Here is a 12,073-nt window from a genome sequence, read left to right on the forward strand (position 1 = left end):
TCGTAAATGCTTATTTATAATTATTATATGAAATAGTAAATATAATTTGTTGTATATGTAATATCAAAAAAACTATATATACATGGTATATTATTTACCGAGAGACAAATTATTTTCTTATTTAAATATTATAATTAAATTTCTGTTCTCGTATTTCCTCTTATGTAAAATTGAAGAGAAATTACTTAATTTACTTTGCATTATTATTTATTTGTCACCTTGTATGTATGTACAATACATTTCGTCGTTATTATATTGGTGATTGCGCAGACGCGTGAACAGGAGTTATCAGGGGTTATCGTTTCTATCAAAATTGGAACGAATGCGTTCCAAAACATGTCAGAAAAAGTGAAATAAACTTTTTACCATGAATGTACACTGGGGTGCATCATATCGTGCTGCATCAGGGGAAGTATTTCCTCCACAGTATACGTACATATGGCCCGATATTTAATAGAAGATTCCACTGTTTAGGATTTTTAGCTGATAAAATTTTTGTTTCCAGAAAATGAAATTCTTTTATTGGATATTGAACGTGGTACCAGGCCGTTTTTACAGAACAAGGATATACTGTATTACACATTTTATTGGATACATTATCTGAACTATTTTCTAAGATAATTACGTAGTTTGTGGAACACAGTTGATCTGTTCTTTTTAACTGCACTGCTGAACTGGTGTAACAGATAGAGTGAGACAACTATATTTTTTTCATTCTAAAGCCCTAAACACAATGCCAGGCAACAGGCAAGAAGAATAAAAATAGACCAATCACAATCGACTATTACAAGAATAATCTATTGTGATTGGTCTATTTTTATTCTTACTGCCTGTTGCCTGACATTGTGTTTAAGGCTTTACTTATTGCATTAGTTATCTAAAAAGAACCGACAAACACTCATATTCATAGTCAGACCTTATATTTAAGAGGCCTTCTACAATAAGCAATTAGTCATAAGCTATAAGCAAATTGACCAATCACAATTGATTATTTCAAAAATAATCGACTGTGGTTGGTCAATTTGATTACAACTTATGATTAATAGCTTATTGCAGAAGGCCCATAAGACTTCTTTAAGTTTACTTTCAGATGGTCTGTAGCCAATAAAAGAATCCGTGCAGCATCTAAAGATAGATATAAGGAGGCCTCAAATATAAGGCCTGACTATGAATACGGGTATAAATACAATCACACATACTTTTTGTAAGTATAAAGGCTCGTCTACATTAGCTGTAAGAGTAAGGCTGTAAGGTTGCAAGACACGAAATGAAATATTTTCATTCGCTGACAGCTTACGTTACAGCCTTACAGCCTTACTCTTACAGCTATTGTAGACGAGCCTTAATAGATTTCGACCAATCGCGTTGTTCGATTCAGCCGTCAGTAACCGTGATCATTTGAATCAAAAAGATGCAGCTTCTTATGTCTGTAAAAAAAATTATCCCGCTATTCATTTACAAGCTGTGTGTAATGCTCGAAGTTTATTTACTCATTGCTATGCTGGGCATGCAGGATCTGTGCATGATGCACGAATTTTTAGAAACTCTCCTCTGCTGACTTTATCCAACAGCCACATAATTATTTTCCTTTCGATTCTCATCTTTTAGGAGATGCAGCATATTCAATTCATCCACATGTCATAGTGCCATTTAGAGATAACGGACACCTCATTGCAAGACAAAAAAACTTCAATTATTGCTTATCATCTACTCGTATGGCCATTAAAAGAGCTTTTGAAAATGAGGTTTCGAGTTTTGCTTGACTGTCTGCCTTTTACTAATATGACCAAGATACCACAATTTATTATTGCATGCTGTGTAATGCACAATATTTGCATATTACAAAGTGACAATATTGATATTTATTGTCTGTCCTAACAATGTTGAGAATATTGCCCTTGGTGTTATAGTAGCAGGGGCAGATTTAGGTAACCAAAAAAGAATAAGAATCATGAATGAATTGACAATGAGATTTATAAATGAAAACAATTAGATGTTTCTTGGACTTTGGACAAGTGGTTTGGGGTCTTTATTAAAATGATTTTAATTTAATTTATATTAAAAATTTGTTGATGTTTACCATATAAGATAAAAATGAAATAGCTTCCACATATTCTAGTGTATTTCATGCATTTTAATTATAACAATTGACCAATGAGTTAAAAACAAATTCTTTTACTCATGTGTTACTGAAAAAAGGAAATAAATATATCTGAAGTGTTGGTTATTTATTGCACATATATGGGATATTTTACAACATATAAATAGTAAAAAAAGTAACAATGGATACAAACATAACAGTTCTTACTCTTAATTTTCCTAATACAATAATTAAAAAGCATCTCATCAGTCGAGTTCAAACTAAAATTAAGTATGCAGTCATTATTCTTAATTTTCTAATGCAATAATAAACTTAAAAGGAGTCTCATAATTCCAATTTAAATGAAAATTAAATATCACGTAGGAAATAATATAAAAAATATGCTAAATATGTTATTAACTTTATTTTTTTTATATTTTCTAAAGCATCTAACTGCACAAAATAAGAACAAGTTTAATCTAATCAGTCAAGTTCGAATTAAAAATAAGTATGCGATCATTATTCTTAATTTTTTAATGTAACGATAAACTTAAAAGGGGTCTCATAATTCCAATTTAAACGAAAATTAAATATGCAATCATTTAAATAAAAGAGTCAATATATACGAAATATCAAACAGCGTTAAACTTATATTAGATATACAGACATCATCATTAAGGCTTTTCCATATGAATTTAAGCATATATCAAAACACATTTTATATGTACATGCAAAATATGTAAATGTGTTGGTATATGCATAATTCATATGGACGCTAACTGTACCTACCTACAAAAACAAAATAAAATATCAAATCTTGACTAGTTATGCACTCTATGCATAGAATGACAATACTGTTTGAAATATTCCTAAAGAGGTTTATCCTGTAATTTTTAATGATGTTATGTATCACTGCACAGATTTTTTGCAGTAGCTGTGCAATTATATATAACATCGTTATAAGTTATAGAATAGGCCTCTATTTTTGTTCTGCTAGTTTAGCAAGTAGTTTAAGCAGGGAGTGGTGGAACTCCATTCTACTTTTTCGTGTTTCACTGTTCTGCTTCCACTTATTTTCCTTTTTTTCTCTTCTTTCATCTCTCCTCCGTTGTTTTTCCTCCTTCTCCTTCTGTTTATCTTCTTTCATTTCTGCAATGAACGATTCTAAAATTGATTCCACCCGCCTCTTTTTTGGTTTCGGCTCATTTGCTTCTAATGACTTATCTGATGAGGATGAAGAGTACCCTGGACTAAATGGACTATCACTGCTAGCTATTGATGCAGGTTCTATCCAGGCTTTTTTCCCAAATATTGAATCCATACCAGAGTAAAAGGCCCAAAAACTTGCATGATTACCTGATTGTTGCTGTCAGATATATTTTTGTATGTTCTTTTCAATCCTGACATTTTATTTTGACATTGTATAGCAGTGACATTATACGTTGCTTTATTCATTTCACTGGCAATATCCACCCATATTTTATTATGACATATCAGCCCTGATACAAAATCAGACTCTTTGTTTCGATAAATCTCCAAAAGCAAAAGAATTGCCTTATCAGGCCAAATGAAAGAATCCTTCTTAGCTTCGTTTGCTTCAGATATAGGCTGATATAGGCAGATATAGGCTTGATTTATCAGCTTGTTCTTCATCAATTACTGCTATGCTTTTTCTTTCACTTTCTTTAACCATGTATACAATTTCGGAAAATAGATCGGTTTTGGAAAAAAAATCAGTTTTGTGTTTTGTTGGTCTGAGGGACCATAGAGTGAATTCAGCAAAGTTAAAAAACCATAAAGTTTAAGATTATAATAAAAATTTCTCTAGAATTTCAAAGATATTAATTTACTGCCAGTTGTTGCTGCTTCGAATTCAGCGTTGGAGACGTTAAATGTCCATAATTCATCATTGACATAAACTTCAAATTTTTTTCCGCTCATCTTTACAGAATTATAAAATAAATCAAGTGTGCATAAACTCTTACAAATTTCTGATGATAATCTTTCTCGCCTAAATGGCTATCGTGCATGGATTACGTCTCCTCGGGAGCTGAGGCAGTTCATGCGTTCTCATGCGCTGCACACTATAGCACGACATGGTGGTGGGAGACTATCTTCATGCGCGCATGAAATATACATGGAGTGAAACGGAACGACTTCTATGCAGTGTTGCCAGCAAAACCGTGTTCGATTGTGCCAAAAAGTGTGCCACATTAGTGCGTTTTGTGCCATTCGAGTTAAATTAATATATCTTGAAGATCTTATAAGTACTGAGGAATCTATAAATAGTTTTTATTGTCTAATCTTATATTTGCATCTTAAATTTGCATCTTAAAAACTAACACTTTTTGTGTCTATCTTTAGGCCCAGTTCCACAACTTGCTTTAAACGGAGTTTAAACTCCGTTTAAAGCAAGTTGTGGAACTGGGCCTTAGAGGTTCGGAAACTTTACTTTGAGAGCTGTATTCATAATCCGGTCTTATATTTAAGATCGTCTTAAGTTCATCTTCAGATGCTGTATAGATCATTTCATTGGCTACAGAATATCTGAATGTGAACTCAAGACGGTCTTAAATATAAGATCCGACTATGAATACGGCCCTGAATGTAGAATAATTGAATTAACCAATCATGATAAAAAGTTATTTGCTCTCTTTATTCTTATTGGTTAATCCGATGCTAGTTACTTTATCCGTAATGTGCAAGTTCCGAACACACTCCAGATAATGTAAGTGCCACTTTATTGGTTATACTAAATCTATATTCTTGCTTGTAGAATGCGATACGTTTATCATAGAATCCAAAGATTTAAAACTTTCACTTAAAAATGGAATTATATCACTTTTTCTTCTTTTGTGCCATAAGAAATGCATAATGTACCACCAAATCACTAAATTGTGCCTGTGTGCCACCTTTAATTGTGCCATATGTAGTACGAATGTGCCATGACTGGCAATGCTGCTTCTATGCTCTCCATGCGCATCACATGGGTTACAAACTCCTCGTATTTTAGTGGTGACGGAAGTTATTAGTTCGCTTATTCTTTCGGTACGTAGGCCGAGGGCAGCACAGTCAGTTCCCCACTACCGCTCGTCGGATGCCATATCGGACATTTAAGGTGCCAATACATGGGAGCGTCGAGCGTCGAGCGTCAAAGCGTCCAACCAATCAGTTTTTCATTTCTTATTTCACGGATAAAAACAAGGAACTTTGATTGGTTGGACGCTTTGACGCTCGACGCTCCCATGTATTGGCACCTTTACTGTTTACCAGTTTTCTGGAGCAGTAAGAATTTTGTGCATTTTGTGCGATAGCAAGTGATAGCAAGTGATCATGAATTTAGTGAGAGGTGTTTATTTTCAGGTTATTTGCAGGTTATTTACAGGTCATTTACAGATTATTTTCAGGTTATTTACAGGAAGAAGAGCCGAGTAAGGAGAGAGAGCGTGTGGAGATAAAATATTTCTATTTCTGTAAGTAAATATTTATATGTAAATATGTAAATCGGTTTAAATTATTCCACAACGTTGTTCGTTGATCTTTCCTAAGGTCTCAGATAGCACAAATGTTTTAAACACATTTGACTTATATTAAAAGACATATTAAAAGGAAGACGTCTCTCTTTTATACGCTTTTAGGTGTATCTTATTGTAGATCGATGTTAAGAGTGAGAGTATGAATGCTTATGTGCAGTGATGCACATATATGATGCAGGTTGTTAGTGCATCAAATTTTTTTAACCACACCAGGTATATGGCAGAAGAGTACCTGACAGTCCGCAGTCTGCAAGTGGGACGGAAAAAATTTGATGCATAAAATTCATTGTAATTATTTTTCATTGAACTGTAAATAATTTCATTAAACTACATATATATATATACCATTGTAACTAAAAAAATATATATGTATAATATGTTTATAAAACGAAAATTGTATACTGCTTATTTCAATAAAATTTGCGAACCCTATTATACACACATACACACATCACAAAAAAAATATATATTAAGTTAAATAATAATTAATTTCTTTGTTTTCAGGTACAATGGAATAATTGTATGTTTATGTCATTATAATTTTATGAAATAATGTATGCGATATATTGAACTATTGGGTTCCTCACAAAGTGCCTGCGTTCATTAACATCATTGATTCATGTTAATTCTTTGTATAAAATTAAGTTTTGAAAATCACTGAAAAAACTGCAATGACTTTTTGAACAACCCAATATCATCTACCATCTCTCGCATACATTGCTTCATGAAATTATAACAACATACAAGTATTGTTTAATTTTACCAAAAAAATACAAAATTACTTCTCAGATAGCACCAAATCTTCAGATAATGTTCTTAGAACGTTCTTAGGATATATGAATGTCCTTAGAACGTTCTTAAAACATCCTTTCAAGATTTGTGCTATATAAGTTATTACACGTTTAATATATCAGGTGTAGTAAAAAGAAATCCATTACTTTTGCATGAAATTGAAGACTTTAATTACCATAGTTAGAATGATCCGATTTAGGTCAAATATGCGCCGTTTTGTTCGATAACTTGTTGCCATTTTGAAGGTAATTTCATTATGCCTCTCTCATAGAAGCCCTCGTCCCTATTGGCAAAAAATTGAGACAGTCGATTTTCACAAGCCTCTCTTGAAGCGAATTTTTCACCAGCAAAATTGTTCGCCATGGACAGGAACAGATGGTATTCACTTGGTGCCAGGTCCGGACTATAAGGTGGATGCATAAGAGCCTCCCAACCAAGCTCCCGGAGCTTCTGGCGAGTCACTATCGATGTGTGTGACCTGGCGTTGTCCTGATGGAACACAATTCCTCTCCTATTGGCCAAAGCTGGCCGCTTCTGGGCGATTGCTTCCTTCAGACGGTCCAATTGTTGACAATACAGTTCCGAGTTAAGAGTTTTGCCGTAGGGGAGCAGCTCATAGTAGATAATTCCCTGCCAATCCCACCAAACGCACAGCAAAACCTTCCTGGCTGTCAATCCTGGCTTGGCCACCGTTTCCGCCGGCTTACCGCGATTCGACCGTTTTCGCTTGAGTGGATCACTTACGTTGTCGTAAGTGATCCACTTTTCATCACCAGTGACCAACCGCTTCAGAAATGGGTCGATTTTGTTGCGATTCAGCAGCGATTCGCAGATGGAAATTCGGTCCATGAGGTCTTTTTTCGTTAACTCGTGTGGCACCCATACATCGAGCTTCTTTTTGTATCCAGCCTTATTCAAATGGTTCCAAACGGTTTTTTGTGCAATCTTTAGCTCTTGGGCAATCGAAACAGTGCTTACATGACGGTCGGACTCGACAATGTCCATGATTTTATCGATATTTTCGACAATTGGCCTTCCAGTGCGTGGTGCATCTTTGACATCGAAATTACTGGAACGGAATCGACGAAACCAAAATTGCGCGTGATTGGCTGTTACAGTATCAGGACCATAAACACTATTCACATTTTCAGCCGCCTTGCTTGCGTTTTCGCCTTTATCGAAAAAAAACTGTAAAATATAGCGTATTTTCTCTTTGCTAGTGTCCATCTTTGACGCGCGCTCAAACAAAACTGAGTCAACTAATTACAAAACTGTCAGAAAAGTTTTTTTAGTACGAAATCTTTAGGGTTTTTGTTGTCCTCTTGCTCTCTCGCCGATTGCAAGTGGAGGGTATGTTCCTAAATTAACCTAGGCGTGTTCTTCTTCTTTGGTCTCTTTATTGCGCACGTGCCTGCCAGTTGCAGAGCACAGGTGAATCACAAGTGCAGCTTATGTGCCTCGAAGATACAAAAGACAATTTCTCTGCTCGCACGACATACGAGTCACAGCGGGACTTGTATGTGTATGTGTGGGCCGACCGGAGCCGATGCTTCTGCCTGCCTGCTCTCGCACACCCGCGACCGCGTGTAAAAATCGCGATGTCACACACGACAATGGAAGAATGATTAAGCTATGAACTAGCGATCGTATATCCGTGAGCTCTGTATGCGCTTCCAACGGTTACTAAATCGTTGCTCTTTTTCCCGGCACGAGTGGCACTTGCGCGCGCTCTATAGCGCCGCACGGAAAACGGATGCGTGCGCTTTGGGGAGCTCAAAGTCCCCACAAATCTCATCTTTCTAACGCCATCTAGTGGAACCCAATCGGACTTATACAACGCGAGATACAGATAACTAAAGCCATCTATTGGAAAAATAATGGATTTCTTTTTACTACACCTGATATATATAAGGCCTGTTCTTTTTCGCTACACTGCTGCACTGATGCAATAAGTTAGAGTGAGAAATATATATTTGTTTTACTCTAATTTATTGCATCAGTGCAGCAGTCAGCGAATAAAAACAGGCCTTATATTTATATATCTGTGTACTGGATTTCAATGTAGCGCGTATCCCCACTCTGTATCACGTGACCCATTTTAGTTCCACCAGTTCCGGTACGTATCATGGTGGCGCTCCAGAAACCCGTCGCTCGGTTTCTATAGCCAGCGGCACACGGTGCTTGTCATCGTGGTGGATCGCTTGCTGGATGATGATACTGCGATCTGATTGGTACATTTCTGAAGATGGATGGAAATGCACCAATCAAAACGCAGTATTTTTATCCCCTGGCGCATCATGCGTGAAACGAAACGGAGCCCATGTGTGACACGCGGAAAGCAATTATAAAGTTACGCTGATGTAGTATATGAATGAAAAACTGAAAAATGAAGCAATTTAAAGCGATTATCGAGGATGTTAAAGTGGATACAACTAAAATTCAACCAATAATTGGTAATATAAACGATTTTTGTTTATTATTGTTACATATATTGTATTTTTTTGTATATATTCACTCAAATATCATTATATCAATTTTTTCTTGAATAATATTGAAATAGATGCATTTACCGCTTAAGTTTCATTTTTCACATATATAAAAAAGAATCTCTATTCTACAGTAAACTTTCAAAACGGTGAGCTTAAAGATGAAGAAGTTAAAAAGATATCTTGTGGTTTATTTCACGATCAAAGAGAAGACCAGACTGTATTGGCACTGTCAGATGGGCAGACTGTATACAAAGGTTATAAGCCAGACCCTAAGACACAAATGACACGAAAGATGCTAGTGTTTCATAATAAAGTCACAGGTAAGGTACGGTTGGTTGAAGCTGAACTATGGGATGTAAGTCCGGTACTTCAAAAACCAGTTATAGAAGAAAATAAGAATGATGTAGATGATAAGATTGCAATGTTAAATAAGCAGTTTGGATCAAAGAAAGTCAAACGTAGAACTGAACAGTATGAAAAGTTAAAAGTAAATGTTCATTCTGTCAAGGATCAACTTGAGAAAACAGTATCAAGTAAGTAGTCCCTTTCTCTTTTATAATCATAAATCTCTGAAGTTTTGATAATACTTAATTATTAACATCTGAATGTTATTGCATTAACACATGCATTGCACATATTTATTGTACATAAAAATAACCAAATTATTCTTTAATAGATATTGAAGTTAACAGGGTAGATTTATCTACTGAATTACCCAATGAATATATCACAAATACAAATCTACCATCATGCAATAGAGAAGCAACTAATGTCAAAGATGTATATAATATATATGATATTATACCAAAAAGCAAATTGGAGACATTGTATGACCAAGCAATGGAAATCCTTAAAGGAAATATAGACGGGTAAATTTCTTCATGATATATTATCAAGATAATTCATAATGTCAGTATTTATATCTTACCGCTTAGATATGCAGCTTTAATGTATAACATTGTGTGTTTTCGATTATATAGGAAACCTAAATTTTTCACACGTATCTTAAGGACTATACAATCAGATCCAGACAATGTAAATAAAGTTGCCATGTTACTCTACATTGAAGCAACTAGTATATGGTTCGCCATGCCAATGAAAGATGCAAAGAAACGTGACGTTGTCGTGTGTCAAGCTTCCAAAGAGGTGAACACACACATTATTGACACATATAGTGTCTTAAGCGCAAGTGGACGGTAAGTTAAATATCTAGATTAAATGTTGCAAGTATATAATGATTAAGTTGATTCTTTTTTTTCAGATTGAGGCCAAATACTATAAAGGACAAAGCTATCATACACAGTCTAATACTCGCGCTGACAATATTGAATTATACGTTAGATTTAGAATCATTTCGACTTATGCTGGAGACTCGGATAAGCTTAAAAAAGCTGTTGGATCTATCGAAGATCATTGGTGCAGTTCCTAATAAAGATGATAAGAAAATAATTACATTGAAAATTCCGTTACCAGCACCGGTGCCTGTTGTTAAAAAAAAGAGGAATTCAATCAATAAATCTAACCAGTAGCACCAATGTAACCAGTGACTGTTACATATTTTGTTGATATTTTGATTATGAGAATTATATGCTTTGTATGATCATGAGCATATTATTCCGTAAAATTGTAATATTGAGAAGTGCATGTAATATGTTTTATTTGACTACAAATGAAATTTTTCAACTTTGATGGACTCGTAGCAATTTTCTATATGTTTGTTCATTTTCAATTTTCATTTAATTTTTAAAAGATAAATATATATAAGAAATACTTGATAATATGAACGTATATCGCTAAATAAATAAGGAAAACATGTTTTGTAAAATTAGAAGATACAATGAACCGAGCAAGAATTTTTTTTCCTCAAAGTTATCCGTACTTGTCCTTTATATTACAAAATCGTTAAGATTGGACTGGAAGAATCCGATGAAACGGGCGATAGGTTAGGAAGCCACTTCGGATATTGGAAATTCATCTCGGTGACGGTTTCCCTACCTCGCTGTAAAAAATATACAAGGTCTTGATCGTTCGTTACGTAATTGCAATATCGTGATTCTGGAATCCAGTATCTTGGAGCTATATAGAGAACAATCTTTCATTATGATAGCCTTATTGACCAGGCGAGCAAGTGGAGGGGGACTTGTTCGAAAGTCTATATCGTGCATTCTGGACCAAAGAAATTCATCTGCCGCCGCCTCGAAAAGAACAAAAATGGTAAGTCGTTTGTAAAGTTATGGCCAGTTGTGGAGCAATTAGACTGAAATTAAATTTCGAACGAATAATCGATATTTTCCGCTACAAATCCACCTGTTGTGCAAGTTCTTTGTGGTGAAAGTGATATGGTAACAATCACAGCCACTTGTTACACAAATCTCAGCCATATGTCAAAAGTGAAGGATAAATTAATATACTTACGCGATTATTAAAAAAACATTAAAAATTTATGTTTAATTATAATTATATATGTATTATGCGTCTGATAACTATATATTGATTATACTTATTTTCTACTAGAGTAAACTTACCTCTGAAGAAAGAGAGCAGAGTTTAAATCCGCTGCTGTCGACGGGATGGACCGTTCAGTCGGACAGAGATGCAATTTACAAGGAATTTATGTTTAAAAATTTCAATGAGGTGTGTAATAAAATTTCGGCACAATGAAAGCTTCTTAATATTTATATCTTATACTGTATTATTTAATGCTTGTTGAATGTACTTCAGCATATATTCTAATTTCTAGGCTTTTGGATTTATGACAAGAGTAGCCTTACAGGCTGAAAAAATGGATCATCATCCTGAATGGTTCAATGTTTACAACAAAGTGAATATTACTCTGTCTTCTCACGACGTGAATGGATTATCACAAAGAGATGTGAAATTGGCAACTTTCATCAACCAAGTTGCTGGTGGTATTGGCAAATAAAACTGATAACGATCTACCTATTAATACTTGGAAGTTTTATTTGTTGTATACTTGCTTTACATACACACAACAATAATATAATTGATATTTGTTATGATTAATTTGTAATATAAAATTATATATTAATGAGATAAAATATACTTTTTCTTAGCTCATTACACATATATATATATGTATCATGTGCCTTGAATCTCAAATCCCTGTAATACTTGTCACATATTTGGTTAATCAGAGTTATATGTAAAACATTGCA

The 12,073-nt window shown here is 34.4% G+C and overlaps 3 protein-coding genes across 3 annotated transcripts; 2 read left to right on the forward strand and 1 right to left on the reverse strand.

The window, feature by feature from the left end:
• Window positions 1–3,367: 3,367 nt before the first annotated feature.
• Window positions 3,368–4,425, reverse strand: LOC105183233 (uncharacterized). The gene is made up of 2 exons (XM_025306374.1): window positions 3,931–4,425; window positions 3,368–3,579 (listed from the first exon to the last, which is right to left on the reverse strand). The coding sequence occupies exons 1-2, from the start codon at window positions 4,019–4,021 to the stop codon at window positions 3,368–3,370; spliced, it is 303 nt and encodes a 100-aa protein (XP_025162159.1). The 5' UTR covers window positions 4,022–4,425.
• Window positions 4,426–8,585: 4,160 nt separating this feature from the next.
• LOC105183234 (DNA-directed RNA polymerase I subunit RPA49) lies at window positions 8,586–10,593 on the forward strand. The gene is made up of 5 exons (XM_011141213.3): window positions 8,586–8,861; window positions 9,029–9,430; window positions 9,574–9,766; window positions 9,878–10,093; window positions 10,159–10,593. Exons 1-5 carry the CDS (start codon window positions 8,795–8,797, stop codon window positions 10,424–10,426), a joined length of 1,146 nt encoding a protein of 381 aa, XP_011139515.1. The 5' UTR covers window positions 8,586–8,794; the 3' UTR covers window positions 10,427–10,593.
• Window positions 10,594–10,781: 188 nt separating this feature from the next.
• Pcd (pterin-4a-carbinolamine dehydratase) lies at window positions 10,782–11,913 on the forward strand. The gene is made up of 3 exons (XM_011141214.3): window positions 10,782–11,111; window positions 11,412–11,531; window positions 11,638–11,913. The coding sequence occupies exons 1-3, from the start codon at window positions 10,998–11,000 to the stop codon at window positions 11,818–11,820; spliced, it is 417 nt and encodes a 138-aa protein (XP_011139516.1). The 5' UTR covers window positions 10,782–10,997; the 3' UTR covers window positions 11,821–11,913.
• Window positions 11,914–12,073: the final 160 nt, after the last annotated feature.

Source organism: Harpegnathos saltator, unplaced genomic scaffold (genome assembly GCF_003227715.2).
Source record: "Harpegnathos saltator strain DR-91 unplaced genomic scaffold, Hsal_v8.6 scaffold774, whole genome shotgun sequence".
Classification (NCBI taxonomy): Eukaryota; Metazoa; Arthropoda; class Insecta; order Hymenoptera; family Formicidae; genus Harpegnathos; species Harpegnathos saltator.

Coding starts and splice junctions, on each gene's coding strand:
- Pcd (XM_011141214.3), top strand. CDS start 10,998: ATGATAGCCTTATTGACCAGGCGAGCAAGTGGAGGGGGACTTGTTCGA. Junction 11,112..11,411: donor CCTCGAAAAGAACAAAAATG/GTAAGTCGTTTG, acceptor ATTTTCTACTAG/AGTAAACTTACCTCTGAAGA. Junction 11,532..11,637: donor TGTTTAAAAATTTCAATGAG/GTGTGTAATAAA, acceptor TCTAATTTCTAG/GCTTTTGGATTTATGACAAG.
- LOC105183233 (XM_025306374.1), bottom strand. CDS start 4,021: ATGAGCGGAAAAAAATTTGAAGTTTATGTCAATGATGAATTATGGACA. Junction 3,580..3,930: donor CGAAGCAGCAACAACTGGCA/GTAAATTAATAT, acceptor ATTTTGTATCAG/GGCTGATATGTCATAATAAA.
- LOC105183234 (XM_011141213.3), top strand. CDS start 8,795: ATGAAGCAATTTAAAGCGATTATCGAGGATGTTAAAGTGGATACAACT. Junction 8,862..9,028: donor TAAAATTCAACCAATAATTG/GTAATATAAACG, acceptor TCTATTCTACAG/TAAACTTTCAAAACGGTGAG. Junction 10,094..10,158: donor GTCTTAAGCGCAAGTGGACG/GTAAGTTAAATA, acceptor CTTTTTTTTCAG/ATTGAGGCCAAATACTATAA.